This window comes from Vulpes lagopus, chromosome 1, assembly GCF_018345385.1.
Source record: "Vulpes lagopus strain Blue_001 chromosome 1, ASM1834538v1, whole genome shotgun sequence".
In the NCBI taxonomy this organism is placed as follows: Eukaryota; Metazoa; Chordata; class Mammalia; order Carnivora; family Canidae; genus Vulpes; species Vulpes lagopus.
The window spans coordinates 106516515-106540356 of record NC_054824.1 but is presented as its reverse complement, the minus strand read 5'-3'; the positions used below and the strand labels follow the sequence as shown (position 1 = coordinate 106540356).

General features: G+C 38.8%; 1 protein-coding gene across 4 annotated transcripts in view; it reads left to right on the top strand.

The window, feature by feature from the left end:
• Nucleotides 1-23842, top strand: part of DYM (dymeclin) — a 348746-nt gene that overhangs the window by 108594 nt on the left and 216310 nt on the right. For all 4 annotated transcript variants that reach the window (XM_041746593.1, XM_041746584.1, XM_041746566.1 and 1 more), the window contains one exon: nucleotides 299-441. In XM_041746593.1, the coding sequence (XP_041602527.1) occupies nucleotides 299-441 (143 nt within the window). The remainder of the gene's footprint in view (nucleotides 1-298; nucleotides 442-23842) is intronic.

Here is a 23842-nt window from a genome sequence, read left to right as displayed (position 1 = left end):
TAATAAACTGAATTTATAATATCTCACCTGTTATACAGATTACCAGTAAGGTAACCGGAGTTCAAGAGTTGAGGTGATTTGACCAACAACTATGGCATAGAAACAGGAAAGCCAGAATTAAGCCTCAAGTCTGATCTCAAAGCCCAGTCTCCACTCTTATGTGATAGTGCTACATTTCTTTGAATTGTGCTAATGCCTTTTAATATTGACAGATTATATAGTTGGTATTTATCATTATACAAAATCAGGGACTTCCAAAACTCTGGGTTTGATTACCTTCTTTCTTCTTTTTATGTAGTCTTCCATACACCAGCAAACTGGTGAAAACCTTATTGTATAACTTTATCAGACAAGAAAAGCCACCCCCTCCAGGAGCACATGTACTCTCGCAGCAGTCGGATGGAGGAGGACTGCTCTATGGACTCGCATCAGGAGTAGCAAGTAAGTCTAATCAGATTTTGTCAGTTCTTTGATGTAGACAGAGCTTGTCTAATTAGTCATAAGAAATTCTGTCCACTTGGCCACCACTACTGGCTCTGTGCAACTGGCTAAATGTGAAATACTGGAAGCAGTTTAAAATATTTTTTCCATTTAGTGCAGTGATCGATGCTGTGAAATGTTTGCAAATAATAGTTTGTTTCCACATAAGACACCATTTTTCAAGAATAATGTTTGTAAATATGCATTTTGCATGAATGTTAGCTGTACAATATAAATACAGTTAAGATCTTGGAAATTTTTTACTGCATGTGCTTTATGAGGAAATCATGCTATTTTAGAGGCTTTATTGATTAGGATTTTACATGACTAATTAGGTCTAGTGTTCTTGTTACACTCAATGTTTCATTTGTTCAGCAACAAATTAGCACATCTTGAAGAGTTTTTTTTTTTTTTTAATTTTTTTTTTTTTTTAAATTTTATTTATTTATGATAGTCATACAGAGAGAGAGAGAGAGGCAGAGACACAGGCAGAGGGAGAAGCAGGCTCCATGCACCGGGAGCCTGATGTGGGACTCGATCCCGGGTCTCCAGGATCGCGCCCTGGGCCAAAGGCAGGCGCCAAACCGCTGCGCCACCCAGGGATCCCCTTGAAGAGTTTTTTTAATTAAATTTGAAGTGACACAAATGTGCGTTTTATCAGATTGGAAGCAGATTTCATTAACTACACAAAATCCTTTCCCACCAGATAGTAAAGCCTCACTTCTTCCTCATGGTGTTGGACACGAAGACCCGAGGAGTGGTGAGGGTAGCTCTCACTCTCCCTGTGTCACATGATGTCATAGAAACTGGACTTTTGCTTTATTCTGAAAGAGAAGCAAAAACCAGAGTGGTGCTTTGGCAGTTAAGGTTTGCACAAGTGCTCTCACTAGACTAGCAGTATATGCTGCACCATGTAGTGCAGTTGGGCTGGTTGCTACATGAAGCCAAGGCCCACAGCTAAATGAATGGTTGCAGCGTGCTTGCCACACTCATGGAGGAACATCAGTGTGACGTGAAAACGTAATCCTATTTGATAATGTACTAGGTAATGAGTCTTGGGAACATCTTTGGGTTAAGAGTCCTCTGTTGACTTTTGGAATTGATCTGTGGGCAAGGCTTTCTAGATTTGCCTTCCTCTGATTCTTTAATATGATGGAGATTGAATTACACTTGTAATCCCCCATAGCTTTGTTTTTGGTGCTGAGCAGGTTCCCTAGAATGCCAGACCTGCATTCTGAAGAAATTCATTCTCTGATTTGCTCCTACCCACTGCCCTTGTTTCAGATGAGGAGGCTGTCTGTACCAGGCTTGCTCATTCATAGCCTCTGAAGGCAGCACAGCAATGGCTTCTTGTGTCTCGTGGGAAGGCTTCATTAATTCATCAGCATTTTCTTTTTTTGATCATTAAACTGCTATAAGTATATAAAAGCTGAGTATTTTCCAATACTTTAGGATGGTTGAAGAGTTTTTGAAGGACATAGTATAAGTTCATTATTGCTTTCTTCAAAATAATGGCAATACTGTGCCCCCCCCCCCTTTTTTTAGGGACATAGATTCGTATTTAGTGTTTAGTTTTTCTTGGAGTTACATGTCTTCAGAAGAATGTCCAAGTATGGTAATGTGATGTCATCAGTACCAGGTACCAAAGAACTTTTAAACTTTAGATCTGTCCTACTTGGTTAGCAATGTATCAGAAGGAAGTCCCTTAATTTTTGTAGCTTCTAGTTTTGTCTATTGAATGAGAAGGTCAGGATAGATAATTGGTGAGAATATTTCCATATAACTTTCAGTGATCCTATGGCCTTTTCCCTTACCATTAAAAAATTTAATATTCAAAATCTGGGGGAGATGGCAGTGAAAAAAATTTAGTATTAGTTAAGGACATTAAAGTAGACGTATGGGGGCACCTGGGTGGCTCAGTTAAGCATTTGACTTTGGCTCAGGTCATCGTCTTCCACCAAAAGATCTTCAAAAGTGATCACATAATTGTGCTCTCTCTGTCTCTCTCTAAAATAAAAATCTTTAAAAATTGAAAAAAGTAAAATGGACTTACAATTTTGAGTGTACTGTAGTCGCAAGACATTTTACTTAGCTTCTTATATCTTCATAAAAATGATTCACAGAAAGGTATGAATCATGATAGAGTGATTATTCATTATTTCACAGTATGTGACTCAAAGGATTATGAAAAACAGCTAAAGGATATTCTCTTCCTAAAAAGCATAGCTATGTATTATGGGGGGAAAAGGGAAAAGTGGTCGTGTAATTTTGAATTAAGTTATTTTCTGTGAAAGTTAATCAGGTTGATAAGGAAATTTGACTTCAGTTGTGTGATCACTTTTGAAGATCTTTTGGTTGGTAGTTAAGGAATTTTCTTGCTTCAATATTGGCTTAATAAAAATATGATTTGGAAACTCCTTACTGAAAAAAAATATTCCAAAGCCAAATATAGATTATAAACTCTTGGACTATATTTGCTTTCATTGGGACTGAATTTTTTCCAGAAACTCAATAGAAAACATTTCTTTTGATAAGCCTTATACGTATGGTACATTTTGTTTGAATAATTTTCTTTGAAACAGAGTGCCTTATTTTGGAAAACTTTATAGTTTTGGATAGTGAAGTCTTATTGGCACTTGCAGGGGAAGAGGAGCTTCCTTGTGCTAAGGCAAGGAGTGAATCACACATCTCAACCCTCCTAGGAGTTAGGCAAGGCCTTCTCCACTTCATTCTCACTTTTTCAGATATGTTTCTGGTTATTCTACTCGTTGTTTCCCAGACTATAGCAAAAGCTCTGTTACTTTTTACATACCTGATGCTCTCCCCCTTTCATGTCTTTCCTTGGATTTTCTCTTTTACTTAGAATCCTATTTCCACCTCTCTGACTTTTTTCTGCCTGTTTGTCCATTAAGGGCCATCTCAAATACCACCTTCTCCATGAAGACTTTCTTTTCTCTCCTAGCCAGATGTGTTTTTTTTCCTGTGGCATACTTAACTCTACTTTGCATTCTGATTAGTCTGTGCAAACATCATTCTCCATACCTGGGCTCTATATACAACACAACAAAAACTAATATGTATATAACGCTTGAGAGTTTAGAGAGCACTTTTTGTTTATTTCACTTTATTCTCATAGCAACCTTGTGTCAGATACATGATTTTACCTTTTTTATAATATGATAAATGAAGATAAGTTCCTAGTTGTTATTTTCTGATACACCTTATGAAAGAGGTGATGTTGGTTTTTGTTTAAGTTCAGCTCCTTTGACTCTTACCGTTTGCTTTCTGGTCCTTTCTTGTCATAACCTGAGTCTTCAGTGTGTCAGCTTGTGCTTGACTTATGTGAGTATGTCTGCTGCTGTTTCCAGCAGAGCACCTTACATCTGTGGACTGTCAGTAAATGCCTGGTGTATGTACTTTAATACCAAATGCTAATTTGTCTACACTCAAGATCTCAGTTTATAATATGTCTGTCATTTATTGAATGCCTGCTGTTTTCCATTCATTCATTCATTCCATTAATAGCTAACTTACATGGTTTAACCTACTCTTTATTTTTTTTAACATTTTATTGTGGAAAATTTCAAAGATGGATAAAAGTAGAGAGATTGGTAGAATGACCATCTATATATAACCTGTTCTTAAGAATTATCAGCATTTTGCTAATTTTTTCTCATTTATCCATTTCTTGATTTTTTAAAAAAAACCTTATTTGGAAGTAAGTTCATACATGTATGAAAGTTCCAAAAATAAAAGTATTACAAAAAATTACATACTTTTATCCAGATTGATTTATTATTAACATTTTATCCTATTAGTTATGTGTCTGTATTCCTTCCCTTCTCTTTCATTCTACACACACACACATATACACACCATTTTTTTAACCATTTGAGGATAAGTTACACGCATCATTGTGCATCATGGCCCTTTATCTTTAAATACTCGATTGTGTATTTCCTGAAAGGGCACATCTCTTACACAGCCACAATACACCAGCACACTTACCAACTTCACTAAATTTAATATTCAACTACCTTTAAAAACAAATGTTTATTTCTTTGTCAGAAAATTAAAGAAATGGGGATTTCCTTGGTATTTTAAAAACTACTTTACTAATATAGTATCATTTGTGTTGCACCAACATCGACTTTTTACGATTAGATGTTCTTGCAACTATGCTGCTATCAGTTTATCTATCTTAGACCAGCTGCTCCACCATGCAACACATTCACTTCCCCTTTCTGCTTATCATTGGTCCTGCAGCATGCAGGAGTGCTCAAATGATGTTTGAATAGAAGGTAGTAAATGAATTATTTATATATTTTAATGACCACTAGTAAGGTGGGTTTTTTTTGTTTTTGTTTTTGTTTTTTTTTTCTTTTACAGTTAATGAGAGAAAGGAAAATTACTTGTATGGATTTTGTTCTTTTTAAAAAAATATTGTTATCAGATGTGTCAGGTGTGATTTATGTCTTTCACTGGAAATGGTTAGAATAAATTATACATTAATATATTACTTTACTGGGAATATCTGTAATACATGCCAGCAAGCCTCTTCATAATTTTGCAGTACAAGAAAAAATGGTTTCCTTCCTCTTCATAGCTTTTTAGTTTAGATATTTCTCTAAAATGCTGGCAAAATGGAAAAAAACCTTCATGGTTTAGGAAAAAGTGCTATAGTTTTAATTAATATGATACTTTTTAATGAATTGTAGAATACCAAGATCAGGAGAAATAAGGATAAAGGTCATGCAGTGCTTTCCAAACATTAGTGATCTACCTGGCATATTTTTTTTTAAAAATGCATATGCATATACTTACACCTTGAATTTCTGAGTCATTACACCTGTGCTTTGGCCAGGTCATGTACATTTTCAGTAAGCATACTGGTTGATTCGAGTATAGCTGGTGCATTTGAGGACCACTCACTCAGTCCAGGTCCTTCTCCAGTGCTTGGATCTGGTTTGCTGTGGGCCCATCATTACAGACAGTTGAGCCAGTCCTCTTACATACTGAGGAATATATTGTGAGGCAGCTCTGATGGTTTCAACTGACTTCCTTTTGCATTCTCTTGTTTTTCTTTTTGTTACTGTCTTTATTGATTTCTGTTGCTCTATCAGTTTACCCAGTCTATCCTGAAGTCTGGCCATCTCTAATAGCACTCCAGCACGTAATGGATGGGAGCCCTAAACTCCTTGATTCTGGATACTGCATTAAAAAAAATTAACCTACACTAAAACCTCACAGACTCTTTTGACAGATAACATTCAGTTATTAGTTTTTGTTAGCTTGATCGTCTTGGTCTTTCCTATGCCTGTGGTTTAAGCCCTGTCTTCCCCTTTCAGGTGTTAACATACAACATTCAGTGTATCTCAAATATAGTTTTGTTAGGTGTGGCATGGTCCATAATTTCAGCTAATGATAAGATTTATGCTTATTTTCAGCCCTGGATCATCATCAAACAAATATTTGGGGGCTTCCTCCTCTTTTCAGGGTGATGTCCTTGTCACCATATATATATTTTTAATATTTTATTTATTTATTCATGAGAGACACAGACAAAGAGAGAGAGGCAGAGACACAGGCAGAGGGAGAAGCAGGCTCCATGCAGGGAGCCCAATGCGGGACTTGATCCAGGGACTCTAGGATCACACCCTGGACCGAAGGCAGGCGCTAAACTGCTGAGCCACCCAGGGATCCCCTTCCTTGTCACCATATTGAGACTGGATGGACACATGGTAATTCCTTTGTGGAAGGCAGGGTGTCTCTGTAGGTGGCACATGTCAAATAACAAAATTAATGTATCTAGGGGTTTTGTGACTTTTCTACATAGACTGGATTTCTTTTCCTGGAGTCCCAGTGACGATTAGCTGTGAGGAGCAGTAGCCTGTTTTTCTAGGCAGCAGGCTTGAGAGTTAATGAGGATTCCCACAGTTTCCCAGGACTTTTAGGGCTTACCCCCAAGGATCTTCATGAAGCTGGAACTCGTAGTCACCCAGTGGGAGGAGGTGCTGGCCAGGCCTCTTGTGAGTTCACACCAGGGCCCTTGGATTACACCACAGAGGACCTCTCAGCTGCCTTTTCTCTCATTCGTGGAAGACCTTGTGGATAAGGGTAGATTTCCAGAGCTTGATACTGAGAATCAGATGATTTGGGATGGAGTCCCAGCTTAGCATGGATCTTAGACAAATTCATTAACTCTTTGAATCTCATTATTCCTACTTTATAAAGCTGATGAATAAGACTTTTTTGGTACCAGGTTATTGTGAAGAATAAATGAGATGTATATAAAATCACTGTCAAATGATACAACATCTATCCTCATGTAAATAACTTTTTCTTTAATCTGCATTGAAGCCCTGCTGCTTCTTGTTAAAATCAAAATAATTTTTAAAAGAAAATAAATTTAATTAGATGAAGTGAGGGATCCCTGGGTGGCGCAGCGGTTTGGCGCCTGCCTTTGGCCCAGGGCGCGATCCTGGAGACCCGGGATCGAATCCCACATCGGGCTCCCGGTGCATGGAGTCTGCTTCTCCCTCTGCCTGTGTCTCTGCCTCTCTCTCTCTCTCTGTGACTATCATAAATAAAAAATTAAAAAAAAAAAAATTAGGTGAAGTGAGTGATCAGAGAATCTCTGATAAACTTACATAAGACAGTGTAAAAATTTAAGAGAAGATCTTTTTGGTCTGTTTAAACTTTAAAATTTATGTAAAAAATGTTTTGAAACACCAGCCATGTTTTTGCTGTTTGTCCAACTGGCTTTTCGTTTTATGTGGTGCAAAATTTGGCCAATGACAGTCAGAAAGGAAAATTTGATTGTTAGATAGATACTGCCCACAAGGGATTTCTCCTTGCTTCCTAAATGAACTTGCCTTAACAATAATTGCTATGATACTATTTCTTTTTCACTAATTTAACTGAAAGGATTATACTTTTTTTTGATAGTTTATGAAATTAGCCAAAGATTTTAGTACAAAAAGACTTGATGCTGACCTAACTTGAATTATTATAATAAATATTCTAAACGTTCAACTAATCAAAGGTATCAGTAGTATTGGTAGTCTTAGTTACAGTTTGTAAAGCAATTGATACTTAATTCTTTAATCTGTGAGTATATCGCCTCCCCTGTTAAAGATGTTCTGCAAAGCAAATGACTGACCCTTACCTCTCTGATTGTGATGGGATGGAGCAGGGTGTCTAGTGGTGACAAATAGATCACCTTGCTGTAACAAAATACCGTAGCCTGGATGGCTTGGACAACAGATATTTATTTGTTTCAGCACCAGAGGCTTGAAAAATCTAAGAGCAAGGTGCTGGCAGATTTAGTTCTTGGTGAGGGCCCTCTGTCAGGCTTGCAGATGGTCAAGTTGTATTTTCACAAGGTGGGGAGAGAAAGCTCTAATGTCTCTTCCTCTTCTTATTAGGGCATTAATCCTAACATGAGGGTTCCACCCTCATAACCTAATCAGACCTAATCTAGACCCAATCACCTCCCAAAGGCTTCACCTTCTGTTACCATCACACTGAGGATTAGGGCCTTGATACATGAATTTTAGGAGGGCACCTTCAGTTCATAGTAGGTATTAAGTAGGTCATGCTGCAATTTACCTCATTGAAATTCTGTGTGGGAGGCCACTGGTCTCTGGTAGGATGATAACTAAGGAATCTTTCAGTGCTAGTCATTCGTTTTTTTAAACCACAATCCTGCTTATGGTGTGGCCAAAGTAGATCACTCACAGCCTATTCCTGCCTCACCTGTGTGTGTGTGTGTGTGTGTGTGTGTGTGTGTGTGTGTGTGAGAAAGGGCATTCCAGAATGTATAAGGAGCCCTTCCAAAAATAATTCCGTGATAGAAACATTATTTTTGGGTGCCTGGCTAGCTCAGTCAGTAGAGCATGTGACTCTCGATCTTGGGATTATAAATTCAAGCTCCACGTTGCAGGTAGAGATTACCTAAAAATAAAATCTTAACAACAACAACAACCACCCAGAAAGAGATTGTTTCCTTTTCTGATTGTGGAGGCTTCCATTTACATTGACCTTTGAGGGACTGGCTCTAGATTTTGATAATTGAAATTATGGAAGAGGAGCAAGTGTGAGACTGGTTCTTGGTATCAGGCAGCCCCAGAACAAATGGCAGCTCCGCAGTCTTTCAACTAGGTGTTCTTGGGCTTTTTAACCTCTTAGTGACTAGGATTGGTCATAGTAAAATGAGGATAATGCCTTCCTTTGTAGGACTGTGAGGTGATCAAATGAGCAGAAGTGTAGGAAAGAGCCAGGCACCTAGCAGGTACACAAGAACAGTCACCATTAGTAACAGATATTACAAAGGAATATTTAAAAGATGATTTTTGTTTAAAAAATTGTTTTGAGAAAAGCCAACGATTTTATAGTGATTTAGAAGTTTACTCCGATTTCTAATGTAAATAAATTACGAAAATATCTGCTATTTGGTTTATAGCAGAGACTTCAGATAGTCACAGAGAATTACTGATTATGTTGAATAATATTATGAGAAAGAAAAGCATAACATTTATTTAGGGTTTTTTTTTGATACTATCCTTCTTTGACCTCGTCTTTTCTTACATTTTCAAGCTTTTTAATTGCCCCTGATGTCTAAAAAAAGAGTGAAGCAAGGAAGGGTTGACCTTGAACTTTCTTGTGTTTTTTTTTTTCTTTATAAGACAAAGCTGTAATGTGATTATAACTGAGTATTTAATGATTTTTAAAGAGCCAACCCTAATTAAATGTGTTCTGCCAAACTGCACTTTCCATCACAAGTACGAGGTTTTACACAATAACTTCTGATATATGGCTTTTCCATTTGAATGAGCCATCAAAAATGTTTTTTTTTCCTTTGCTTGTGGTGGTGGGTGTCCCAGCCAAATTATAAGGCCAAAGTCGTGATTATTTGTTTAGGCAAATGCTTTAGTAGAGAAATTAATAAAGTAGAATTTGAAGATTAAAACTCCTATCTCTTACCAGTTACTTTTATTGAGAAAGTTACTGAATTCATTATGAAAGGTATGCTGTACGGTAGTTGTAATTTATTTTATGTGATGGTTATTTTTCTGTTCAGTTTTGACTTTTTCTGGGCTGACTCACTAAGAAAAACTGCAGTAAGAGAAAAAGTATGTGGCACTCAGAAACAGGCATAGATGTGAAAACATTTCTAATTAAAGCACTTTGAACTTTCAGAAAAAGAAAGTGCTTTATAAACAATAATTATATTCTCAGTTCATTTTTACTTGGAATGATTTGGTAGATTTATATACCAGGTGAAAGAATGGCTTTTTCCTCTTCCTTTATTTTCAGGGCTGAACTAATTTTGTGACTTATAAAATAGAGTTAATTTCAATTTGCTGGTTCCTTGGAGAGGTTCCTTGCAGGGATACATGGAGCATTTAGATTAGTATCAGCAACCCCAAATCCCCGTATTTAGTTGTAGAGTAGTAACACAAGCTATTTCACTTTTAATTGCTCCCTGAAAAAAGTATTATTTCAGATTTTAGACCTACTGAAAGGTGTTTACCAAATGATACTCATAAGAAGTAATATAGTGTCAAAATAACAGTTTTGACATCTCTTTTATCCTCATAATTTGCCGACAGCTCTTCCTCAGGCAGTTTCCAGAAATGGCTTTGAAAGTCAGTATGCCAGCCCTCTCCGCTCATTTCCTTCTCAACAGATTGGAAGGGAAGATTGAGGCCTCTTTTATGCTACATATAGTTGGGAAACAAATTCATTCTTATTCATTAGGAGGATTGTAGAATAAAGCAGTCAACTTCAGATGAACTCTTAGGAATACATTTCTAAGGCTTGCTATAAGTGTTGTTTATTTGGCATTGATTTAATCTGTTTTTGAGACTTTTATGACATAATATATTGTATTGTGGAATTCTAAAGTATTAAAGATTTTTAAAATAAAAATAAAATTGTGGAATTCCAGTTTTTTGAGAGGGTAAATCTTAATGTGAAAATTGTAGCATTTAAAATGGTTTGCTTTAAAATGGTTAAATTTTATCACAGTCAAGTGAGTGTAACTTTTATGAAGCAACTGTTTTAATTTACATTAATTTCAAGATGAATGTTGGAATAAAATCAGAGGCTGATCTATTCAAGGTTACTTGCTGATAGAATTTGTGAATGGTATTATACCAATTATAGTTGGTATAGTTTTGAGACCACCTTTTACATGAATAAATAATATTTTAAAGTTTAGCATATGCGTGATTTAGAAACTCCCTTTTAAAATGTTTCTGCAGCTTCGAAATGCATTAATAAAATAAGCTACAGTGATGGGTGAATGAATATAGGGATGCATAGATGGATAGAGATGTTATCACAAATGTAGCAAATGTTCACATAATATCTAGGTGTTTAGTGTATGGATATTCATTATATAATTCTTGAATTTCCTGTATGTTTGACAGTTTATATAATAAAATGTTGGGGAAAGAATAGAATCACTAGGAGGATGAATTAGTATTGTACATTTCAGCTTGCACAGTAACAAACTGTCTCTTCGCTCCTGAGCCTTCTAGGATTGCTAGGTAAGATTCTGAGGAATCTGGGGTAGGCCTGGGGTAGGCTTACTCTTACTGTAAGTTAATTATCCCTATAACCTTGTGAAAGTTTTGTATCTCTCTGAGGCTTTCCCTGTTTATAAAAATGGAATGATGGTTCCTTGCAGAATTATGGTATCTCTTCCTTTTTCCTTCTCTTATACTTGTTTATAGTCTTTATGAGCCAGACCCTGGTCCTAGAAGGCTCACTGAATCCAGTCGGATGAATAGTGGGGAGCCAAGGGAAGATACCATTCATTGTGGTGCCTAGGAGTCTCCAGACTCACTTCTGTAAGCCATCGGGGGTCCTGTGCTTGACAGAGGCCAGGCAAAAGAAAGAGACAGAGAAAAGTTAGGCATCTTCCTCTGTAGGATAGCGAGTTGGAAGCTTTTGGCATCAGGAAGATGGAAGCTGGAAATCAGGCCTTGCCTTCTACCAGTTGTGTCACTTTAAGTTACTTAACTTCATTGAACCCTAATTTCCTTAGTTTAAGAATGGAACTTAGAATATCTTTACCCTGTGGGCTTTTGTTATATTTAAATAACATATATATGACAAATAGTGAATAAGTGTCCAGAACATGATAAATGCTGAACATACCATTTACCATTTATCTTTCTCATCTTTCCTCCCCTCTGACCTCTGTCAATTTCTTTAGTTTTCCTAACACCTTATGTATTTTTGTCTTATGTGTTTCTTATTCCCCCAGCCTTTCTGCTTAAAACTTAAGAGAATTTTCTCCCTTTGCCTAGATGATTGAAAAGAATGATAAACACATCTAGCAGCATCCTCCTTAACATCCTTAACCATCCTCAAATTGGAAGCCTAGCTAACCAACAGTCCCATTTTTTTGGGCAATTTGGTACAAAAGCAAGGCAAGTTGAGATAATTTTGCAATTAAAAATTTCATAAGTTGCTGGATCACCTATGGATTGAGGGTAGATGTTGGCACATTTTTAACTTGTCTTTTAAAAAGTCTTTCCAGGGGATCCCTGGGTGGCTCAGCAGTTTAGCACCTGCCTTCGGCCCAGGGTATGACCCCAGAGTCCTGGGATTGAGTCCCACATCGGGCTCCCTGAATGGAGCCTGCTCCTCCCTCTGCCTGTGTCTCTGCCTCTCTCTCTGTATCTTTCATGAACAAATAAATAAAATCTTAAAAAAAAAGTCTTTCCAATAATACTTCCTCTGCCTTTTTGATGTTAGTCAATTCTTAGCCCTCAGTTTGTTTATGTTAGAAAGTAGAGGGAGACTGACAGATACCAGCTTTAAGAAAGGAGGTCTTTTTTTTTTTTTTTTTTAAGATTTTATTTACTCATGAGAGACACACAGAGAGAGGCAGAGACATAGGCAGAGAGAAAAGCAGGATCCATGCAGGGAGCCCGATGTGGGACTCCATCCCAGGACTCCAGGATCATGCCCTGGGCTAAGGGCAGGCACTCAACTGCTGAGCCACCCAGGTGTCCCAAGAGAGGAGGTCTTTTCAACAGTAATTGTTATAAGTATAAAGCTTTCCAGGAATATTTCTAAAAGTGAAAATAATTTTGCCTACGTACATATTTATATTGCTCACGGGATGGTGCTGTTTGAGTAAATAACAGTTTGTGGGGTTTAATCTATTGTTTACTTTTTGAGATGATTTCTAGACTGTCCTGGTGTGCTCTGCTACCGCAGGAGCCTTCCTACCCAAGCAGGAAGCCATTGGAACCATGGTTGTATCTGCTAGCCAGCCATCCCACCAGAAGTAGAAAGAACAATGGCTTTTCTCTTCTTTTCCCCTTCCCATCTCCTGCCAGTGTCTCCCACTGTCTGCTCTAATCTGAAGCCAGCAGGCAAAGGAGTTTGGAAAATAAGAGCTTGCAGACCTTGACCTCCTGCACTACAAATCATAGATAAGATGAGTGGAAATGAGAGCAAACAGATAGTAAGTGACTACCAGTGTGATCCTTATTTTACCAAGGTTATTTAATTTTCCTAAAGTCACACAGCCAGTAGGTGGTGAGACTGGGCTTCAAAACTATGTGTGGTTTCAGAGCCAGTGATGTTTTCGTGATACCATCTATCTTTGTCCATATAGTGTGCCGTGTGTGTGTGAGATATATATGCCCGTGTGTGTTCATAAAAATCTTTAAGACATTACTGCACAGAGAGCATTAGAAGTAATGAATATTTAAACAGATAAGCTATAATTCTACCCCTGTGTAACAAATCAACAGTTTCTGTTTTTTCTCATTCTTTTTCAGTCCATATCCCTTTGTATGTATATATATTCGCATACAGAAAATTAAATGTTACAGTAGGAGATATCTAATATGTGCAAATAATACCAAATTTTATTTTGTCATTAGGGCACATTATGAAAATAAAATAGCATTTCTATATGCCTGAGAAGTTTGATTCCTTAAGGAGGAAAGGTACAATTTAAATCCAAGTGATGACTTTTGCTAATTTCATTCCTGACTTGGTCAGATCAGGAAGCAGGCAGATCCTTGCTGTACAACAGCCAAAGTTATTTACCTCTTCCTTTGCTGTTTAATTAGTAACACATGCTTTGAGGCATCCTGTTGCCTTTTTTTTTAAAGGATGTCTAGGGTAAATAGCCTACTCTTGATTTCTGTTCAGGTCATGATCTCAGGGTCCTGGGATCAAGCCCTGCATTTGGCTCCACGTGAGAATTTGCTTGAGATTTTCTCTCCCTATTTCCCACTGCCTTGCCGCCATGTGTGTGCACGTTCTCTCTCTCAAATAAATTAATAAATCTTTATTTTTTTAAAGATTTTATTTATTCATGAGAGACACAGAGAAAGAGGCAGAGACACAGGCAGAGGGAGAAGCAGGCTCCACGCAGGGAGCCTGATGCGGGACTCGATCCCCGGACCACGGGACCACGCTCTGAGCCGAAGGCAGGCGCCCAACCACTGAGCCACCCAGGTGTCCCAGTAAATCTTTCAAAACAGCAAAAAAAAGGATGTCTTGGTGTCTTGGTATAAGAGTACTGGTGTTTCTGCCAGTTCTTTTTTTTTTTTTTTTTTTTCTGCCAGTTCTTATGTTGTTTATAAAGCTCACTGGTTTTTCTGGACACAGTTGTATCCCCTGAGCTAAGTTATAGAAAGGGCTAAAAAAGGCAGGGTATGTCAGGCAAACTAGCTGTTCCCTCATCTCAAGTAGAAGGGGCATGTTTAGGGGACATTGCAAAGGATTTACTCAAATACAGTATGACACTGACTGCTAGTTGGTCTCCTCCCCTGTTGTAGCAGGCTACATGGATGCCAAAAGTAGATCACATTTCTCAGAACCTTTTGTTATCCATGTATGGTCTTTGTTTTGGCTAAGGTAATCAGAAGTGATATAGGCAGACTTGCAGGTAGAGTTCTTAAAGAGAATGCATGTACTTATCTCTGTCCTGCTGATTTGAATGAAAATGTGATGGCTGGAGCTGGTTTAGCCATGTTGGACCATGAGTAAACTTAGGAATGCAGACCATAGGTAGGGGGGCGACAAGAGAACATCATGGAGCCAAATGTAAGCTCTGCTTGTACCTACTTTTATACTTTTATTGAAGCCAAATTATTACATAGGTCTGTTACTTGTGACTTACCCTAATCCTAATTTACACTTGGGTGACAATGTACAGTGGATGAAGACAAGGCAGTAGTATCATAAACTAGCTTTCTAGGATGGGTTATTTGTAGGAGTTATCATCAAAACCCAACAGTAGGATGAACTAGAGCCATGTATTTCTCCCTCTCTGGATACCACTTTTTGTGCCCATTCCCCCAGAATTTTTGCTGTACCCTTCACAAACTATAGCATTTTAAAAAATATTTCTTCTCTTTTGAGAAGGGAGAAAGGCAGAAAGAGAGAAGGATAAAAGGAGAGGGAGAGAGAACCTTAAGCAGACTCTACACCCAGCATGGAGCTCAGCATGGAGCCTGAGATCACAACCTAGCCAAAATCAAGAGTTGGAGGCCTAACCGACAGAGCCACCCAGGTGCCCCACAGACCTAGCATTAAAGTTGAGAGTGTAAGAAAGAGCAAAACAAAAAGATTTTTGCTGTTAAACAGATTTGAATTCTGCCAATCATAGTAATTCATGCATTGTTGAGATACTAATAGGCTTTTAAGCCTGGTTATAATAGCTGAGGCAAATGAGTATATAACCTTAAGGATGTAGGAGTTTGTGAGAAGCCAGTTGGCACACACTCAGGTTTTATATTTTATCTTATAAATTAATGCATGTGTAAGTTATGCTTTAGGGAGCACATCCAGGTTTGTTTCTATAAGATGGAATTATATGCCAGTTCATTGACTTAACTTCCTTGAAATCTTTGTGTGAAATTAATAGTTCAGGAGAAAAAGAACACAACATGTCTGTTTTCTGACTTTGCTTATTCCTAGCACATTGTGGACCATTCCAAGAGTTCATGCATCCCAGTTGGAAAAGTAGCAGATATGTGATTTGAGCCTCATGGCATTTCTTAGCACACTGGATTTTTCTTTCTGTCTGGAGTGGTGTGATATGTTGCAAAAGCCCGAAACCTGGATTTAACCCTGCTAGTTGTGTGACCTGGGAGTGTTTGTGGAGATCATTAAAACTTTGCTTTCTGGTAGCTTTTGTGATCAGCAGTTTTATCTTGTTGTGTTTATGTCTCTGCTGTACTCTTTACTTCTGAAATTACTGTCACTCATATACTAGACCTTCTCATTCTGTTCTTTGAATCTCTTTCTTTCCCTTAGAATGTTGTTTCTTTGCATTCAGATAATTTCGGATTTATCTTTTAGTTCACTAATTTTCCTGTTTGATCTTCTGTGAGATCTGTTCATTGAAGCTTTCTAATGTTGGAATTATAATGTAGGTACAATGATGTACAAAATTTTAAATGTACGACTTCATGCAGATTTAAGTGCGAGATTGAATAAGGTGAGGCCTGGTTAGTTGTTGTTTCAAGAATCATTTAGGTGGGGTGGTGTTTAGAAAGCTAATTACGGTGGGTTGAGGGGAACGTGAAAGTCAGAGCATAGGCAGATAAATAAGGCAGCGAAGGAGACATGGATTCTAGAGAGGATTTATTTATCTATATATGAATGAATGAAATGGCACAGTGTGTTAGCATATCATGATAGAAATTTTCATGGAGGTTACATTCTATCAGAGATGGAGAAATTGATACTCCCACAGATAAGAGAGGGGTTATTTCATTCCTTTTATAACAGGAGTGAAGGCAGAGTATGTCCATGTTGATGCAGATGGGTTTGTAGATCGTAAGGCAGAAACACAAGGGAATTCTCTGAATGATTCTGTGGGAGCAAGCTGAGCTTGGAGATTGAGGATTGTTAGAGATGGCAAAGAGAGAGCTCTAAGGGAATGATTTCCCTTAGGGGACTGGAGTAATGTAGTAGGATTACTGGGCAGAGCTTAGGGTTCACTGGAAATCTGTGGTAGTGAACTTAGAGCAGTTGGAATGGTTGTGTGTTGGTCTTCAGCTATGTAGATCTGCTCGGGGACATGGAGTTGGTGGAAGGCTGGGTCTCATTAAGGTTGGTGTTTTGCTAGATGAATATGGTGGAGGAGGAGAGGAATGAGGGGGTTGGGAAGGAGAATGCAGGCATGTAGGGGAGCCATCCTGGTGTCATCCTTGGAATCTTAGCTGGGCGAGGAGGGAAGCCAGGGCATGGGGGGTGGTGTTGGACATTGGAAAAGTGCTGGATGTGATAAAATCAAAAGTTGTTTGAGTCTCATACTAGAGGAGATGACCTGGAAGCCTGGGAGGTGGTAGCCAGGGAGTGGAATGCCTGATTTCAGAGTTGTAGTAGTAGCACAATTAATGGTAAAGAGAACGCATGGCAGGAACGGCCATGGGAATGATGAGTTGAGGCGGGAGAGGGAAGTAACTCAGCAGATCAGGGCCTTAGAACCGTATTTATTGGGTGGCTTGACTGGGAGTAGGTTGAAGTTTTAAAAATGAAAACTGGAGTAGTGTTGAGGGAGACACAGAGAGCCAGGTGCTCAGGTTGTTAGAGAATGAGCAGAAGTGACAGTGATGTCTGTAGATGACTGTGACAAGGACTGATGGGATGTTTGGAGGTCCCCAGAATGTCTGGAGAGATGTAGTTGGGAAGCAGGAATGATGAGTCGTCTCTGTGGTACCTGGGTTGTAGAGAGAGAAAAAGAAAAGCAAGTCACCATATGTTAAGTCTTCTGAGAAAGACCATCCTCAGCTTGTGATGCAGCTTTGCATCTCTTTGCTGATCCAGGTAACAGAGATGTAGGACATAGTAGTTAGTCCTGATTATCTTCTGGGAAATGTAAGTAGTCGGTTCTAATTATAGGTTCGGACACTTTGTCCTAGTGAGGCTTTTGGCCTCATGGCCTAGGAAGGAGGTGTCTCACCTGAGGAACCCAGAGCTCTGTGAGCCTCCCTTATATCCTACTGACTGGTTGTGTCCCAGCGGGGGGACAGTGTCTTGGTGGAGTGTGGTTTTACCAGTCATGCATCGCTGTGTTCTGGAGGGTTAACCCTCTTAACACACAACCCTCTTAATTGGCTGGTTTTGAAGCTAATTTAGCAAATTTATAACCTAAACTTAAAGTGCATCATTTCAGACCATGACCAATTCAGAACAAAAGAAATAATACAGGAATTCCAAACACCTGTTGTGCATGCAACTGTGTGCACACATATGTGCATACGGAGCTTTGTAGTAAAAAACAAGCATTGCTTAGCAGCTAGTCTTTGTTAGACTTCCTTAGGATTTCCTTAAGCTCTAGTAATTCTTTTTTCTGGTGTATGAAAACCAAATAATATCCTATTACTGATTGAGTACCTTAATAATAGGTCAGTATTAATCATAGGTAAACCTGAAAATGAATATTATATAATTAATGGTCATTCTTTTGTGTGACCATCAGAAAGTACTTGAATTCTTGGCCTGCTTGGAGCCCTTCAGAATTGGGCAGTGGAACGAGCATTCCTGGAGCAGCGCTGTCCTGCGGGCTCCTCAGCCTGTCCTCTCTTTCCAGTCTTACCTCACTCCATGCCTCCAGCCAAAACTCTTAAGTACACAGAAGGGTCGTGCTTGACCAGCTTCGTGTGATGCCAGCCCATGCGCTGAAATGCCTTCCCCCTTTCCACCTGCAGATCTGTCATCACCCGCACCTGCCAGGTCACAGGCAGCAGTTGTGGGAAGTTCTCCTGGGAATGATCTAGCAGAGCTAGATCTTTTTTTTCCCCACGAGACTGTGTAACCCTCTCCGTACATTGTGTTACAGCGACACATTGTGTTTCCTGCTCTTTCTCTCCCTTCTTAGTTTCCCTCTCTTCTGTCTCTCGTTTCCTAGGGTGGTGGGCCCCCTGAATGTAGTGCCAGCAGTATATTCGTTGAAGAATCTGAGCATGCTTGCCAAAGAGATGATTTAGTAAATGTTTATTCACTGTAAAAGGGCAAATTGCCCGGGAGAGATGGTTCCTTAGGGGGAAGTCAAGAAAATGCAGATGCATTAACCGGATGAACAGAAGGTAGAAGAACCAAAAAAGCAATCCATGCAAAAATAACCCAAATATATAAGGTTTCGGTGGATGAGGAGAAGTCTGGCACGATAATTTGGGGCTAGACTCATTTGTGAGCCACGGATTGCTACTCCTTGTAGCAAACGGATTGAATTTAGGCCTATTATATCCCAGGTGCTGAAGATCTGATCTGTGTTTAGGTTTAAGTTTGTAATTCACAGCCAAGGCTGAGGCTGCCTTCATTGTTTGGGAGGCAGAGAGGGCAGTGGGTGAGAGTATTTGCCTTAGACTCAGAGCAACATGGGTACAGATCTGCTTAGCTCTATTACTTGAGTAAGGGACTTAGCCTCTTCTAGTTTAATTTATCTGTTAAATTGGGTGAATTAATGATGATAATGCTTGGTGAGGTTGTAATGTGATAATTAGTATAGATCATCATTAAAAGGCAGAAGCTGCTCTTTCTCTCCCTTCTTAGTTTCCCTCTCTTCTGTCCCCTCCGCCCCCCACAGTCCCTGGACTATGATGGTCTTTAAACATTATTGATCATCCATCCCATCAATAGAACCTTTTATAGCATCCCCCTGATATTAGTGAATTGATTTATAAATTATATAATGCATTGTTACATTACTGTATTATGTACATTATAAGACATCTACACATTGATGTTTTCTGAAGAATACAATTAAATAAAAGTTTTAAATTATTTAAAATTGGGCAGCCCCAGTGGCTCAGCGGTTTAGCGCTACCTTCATTCAGCCCAGGGTGTGATCCTGGAGACCTAGGATCCAGTCCCACATCAGGTTCCCTGCGTGGAGTCTGCTTCTCCCTCTGCCTGTGTCTTTGCCTCTCTCTGTGTCTCTCATGAATAAATAAATAAGTAAATCTTAAAAAAAAAAAAAAAGAATGGAAGAAAATAAATTATTTAAAATTGTGTTTATTAACAATACAGAAAATCTTTTTGATATTACAGAAATTATTAATCATCTGGATGAATATTTAAAAGTCTTGCTAATCACAATGGTTTCGTAGTGTCATCATTTAATATCACAAGGAACAGTAGATATTTATAGTCATGCTCACTGTTAAGAAGGGTGGATATAACTGTATTTCATAGTCTTGGTAGTGGTGGATGAGGAGGCATTTTTCTTCAGAGATCTGATAAGTATTGTCTTTGTTTTTATCTTACAAAATGCCTCATAGGTAGAAGAGTTGGGTCTGCTGTCCTTTGTGGTATTGTTCATTTATAACTTGAATGTTTACTGTTTATTCTATGTGATTTCTTTGCCAAAAGTCTAAAACGGTTTTATAACTCTCTTATTTTTAAAATAGATGATTATGAGAGTCAGTTTAGTTAAGCCTCGATAATTAATCATACTAAGTAAACCATGGAATGTGTCCTTATGCTGTAAGAACAGGAAGGAGTGAGCCACCCCCACCTACATTTTATGTTTGTTGGAAATGCCTCATCACCAGCATAAGGAAGGGTGGCAGGGGTGCTAAGGGGTTACAGATGAAGTATCATGGGCAGATGTTGAGGGGACAGAGTGGTTTGAAGAGGGGGGAATACTATAGAGGTGTACCTGCCAGATGCTTAGAAATGTGATGTGTATTTCCGACTTCAACCACATTTATGCAACCACTGATTTTTGTGTTAGGTGAGTACAACTTGAATTTTCATTTACTTAATTTCATTTTAAAATGATTCATTTTTTCAAAATCTTAAGCATATTTTTACTCCATCCTTATGCCAAATGGTAAAGTCTTTGAAAATTGAGATTGATATGCTAATTATTTATATTTATAACGTACATAACTGTTGAATATTTTCTTAATAAATTTTATTTATTCATGAGAGACACATAGAGAAAGGCAGAGACATAGGCAGAGAGAGAAACAGGCTTCATGCAGGGAGCTGGATGTGGGACTCGATCCTGGGACTTCCAGGATCATGCCCTAGGCTGAAGGCAGACACTCAACCACTGAGCCACCAAGGCCTCCTGAAGATTTCTTTTTATTTTTTTTTTATTTTATTTTTTTATTTTTATTTTTATTTTTTTTAAGATTTCTTTTTAAATGTCAGACTTAACCATCCCTCTGGTCATCAGTGCATTGTTTTGGGAAACACTGCTTTAGGGCAAACATTGAGACCAATGGAATGGAGTTACTGGGAACCACATAGGGACCTGTCATGGAAGGAAGGGCTCTTGGCCCTTTGAGCTCATAGGGCCCCTTTCTTATTTCATGGATCACAATTAATTTACCTAATGTCTTTGCATGAGATAGGATTTATCTCTGTGGAAACTAGATTTCATTTTATTTTTCTTTATGCTTAGTGCATTTTTAATATAGTGCCTGATGCATTGGTAGGATCCCATAAGTGTATATTTCAGAGATGTGTGATTGTGGAGTTTCACTAAGACACATCAATTCTGTTACCTTTCATTTTTCCTTTTCTAAAACTGGTATCTTCATAAATATGGAATTATTTCAGTGGATTTTTAAATTATTTTAACAGTTCTATTTTCTTTTCTTTTCTTTTCTTTTCTTTTTAAAAGATTTTATTTATTTATTCTTGAGAGACAGAGAGAGAGACAGAGACACAGGCAGAGGGAGAAGCAGGCTCCATGCAGGGAGCCCAACCTGGGACTCGATCCTGGGTCTCCAGGATCACGCCCTGGGCTGAAGGCGACGCTAAACCGCTGAGCCATCTGGGCTGCCCCAGTTCTATTTTCTTAAAGGAATAAAAACTTTTAAAAGATTTTATTTATTTTAGAGAGACAAAGAATTGTGGGGGGACAAGGGGGAAGGGGAGAGAAAATCTCAAGCAGACTCTGTGCAGAATGAAGAGCCCAATGCAGGGCTCAGTCTCACAATCCTGAGATCATGACATGAGCCAAAATCAAGAGTCAGATATTCAACTGACTGGTCACCCAGGTGTCCCAGGAAAAAAACTTTAAAAAAAAGTTCCATATGAAAGAAAAAATTCCATGTGGCTTATATTATGTATCAGAGATTCCAACAGATTTCAAACTACAAAGGTCAATAAGACGCTTTACTGACCTTTCAGTTTTTAAAACATTTTCCTCTGTTCCTTTATGGTATATTGATTTTCTTCTCTTTTTTGAAATGGTCAAAGCATTCCTCCTGGGAGACATGATGGGGTTAGTAATACCATGTTGTTTTGTGTTAAGAAAATTCAGTTTGACTCAAAATTGTTTTAGGAACTAATAGTCATATTAAGAGGGCTTTGAATATAGACACATGTAAAAAACCGAAACTATTAGTGACCTTTCCCCCACCCCCAGTACTGTAGTATAACCAGCTGTAGTTCAAGATTGTATATCTTGCTGCTTTATGTTCATTTTAACATGAAAAGAAATTGTTGCCAGAGATCACGTTTTCTTAACATAAAGTTGGTTACATAGAAAAAGAGTCACTGTTCCTCCCCCCACTTTTTAAAAAGAGAAGCGGGAGAGAGTAGGGAAAGGGCAGAGGGGAAAGGGAGAGCGAGAATCGTAAGCAGGCTCCATGCCCAACATGGAGCCCAGCATGGGGCTCAATCTTACAACACTGAAATCATGACCTGAACTGAAATCAAGAGTCAGATGCTTAATTGAGCCACCCAGGTGCCCGTGTCTGTATAGTTTTGATGCTTGTGAGGTGCTTTGCTTAGGTTGTCCTTTAAAGGTTAAACCCATTTACAGTCCCACCACTAATGTCTTAAAAGTACCTCTCCTGGGGATCCCTGGGTGGGATCCTCCTGGGTGGGATCCTCCTGGGTGGCTCAGCTGTTTAGCGCCTGCCTTTGGCCCAGGGCACGATCCTGGAGTCCTGGGATCGAGTCCCACGTTAGGCTCCCGGCATGGAGCCTGCTTCTCTCTCCTCATGTGTCTCTGCGTCTCTCTCTATGTCTATCATAAATAAGTAAGTAAATCTTTAAAAAAAAAAAAAAAAAGTACCTCTCCTGTAGTACCATAATCAGCATTAATATAACATAATTTAAAATATGGGATTAAAGTTGATTTTGACAGCGTTTAGACCTTTAAAAATAGTGAGCTTTTCCTTTAATAGCAAATATAAAATCTGTGTTTATAAACTTTTAAAAGACTCAAATATAAAAATCTGTGTTATTTATACACTTTTAAAATATCCTTTGGGGGGATCCCTGGGTGGCGCAGTGGTTTGGCCCCTGCCTTTGGCCCAGGGCGCGATCCTGGAGACCCGGGATCGAATCCCACATCGGGCTCCCGGTGCATGGAGCCTGCTTCTCCCTCTGCCTGTGTCTCTGCCTCTCTCTCTCTCTCTCTCTCTCTCTCTCTCTCTCTCTATCATAAATAAATAAATAAATAAATTAAAAAAAAATTAAAAAAAAATAAAATATCCTTTGGTAAGCAACTGAAGTAACAAAGTGAAAGGAAGTAAGTAAAGGAACAAAAGAAGTCAGAGCCTTGTAAGGAATATAAAATATGAAAACAAATCAGCCAGGGAGTCCATAGGAGGTGTTGCTCGTGGGTAACATAGTAGGTGCAGGGGGAGATGGGGAAAGATGTAACCATCTGTGAGAGTGGAGAGGACAGAAAAGTTGCATTCTGCTTTGTGTATTAGAGCAGACAGGTGTGCTTTGGACCTTGAAGGGTTTTCCAGGCTAGAAAGGAAGTAGAAGAAGAAAGAAAATTAAGAAATAGGAGAAAGTGGAATGGCATTTTTGGTTGAGTAGTAAATTCAGAAGGAGTCTATAAATCTATTATTGATAGATTGCTGGACTGTGTTTTTTCTTCAAGGATCAACCTTGACGTTTAGGCAGAATTCTTTTTGTCCTCCTACAAACTCATTACAGTTTATTTGCTTGTCTCTGTTTCTTTTCTTTTTTAAAAATTTATTTATTCATGAGAGACAGGCAGAGACATAGGCAGAGGGAGAAGCAGGCTCCCTGCGAGGAGCCTGATGTGGGACTCGATCCCAGGACCCCGGGATTGCACCCTGAGCCCAAGGCAGATGCTCCACTGCTGAGCCACCCGGGTGCACCATGCTGGTCTCTGTTTCACATTCGTTTCTCCTTTGGACCGTGAGTTCCATGCATAGGGCGGCATCAGTGTCATTGGGTTCATCGTTGTCCAGTCTGGTTTCTTGCACTTTGCCCAGCCTGTAGCAGGCCCTACTAAATGGTGACTTGAATGTATACAAGTGCATGGGCAGTCAGGACAGAGTTGGGCACGGCAATTAAGAATTATGTGCAAACAATTAAAAAAAAAACTATTGTTTGTTAAAAACAAAAATGTCTAACC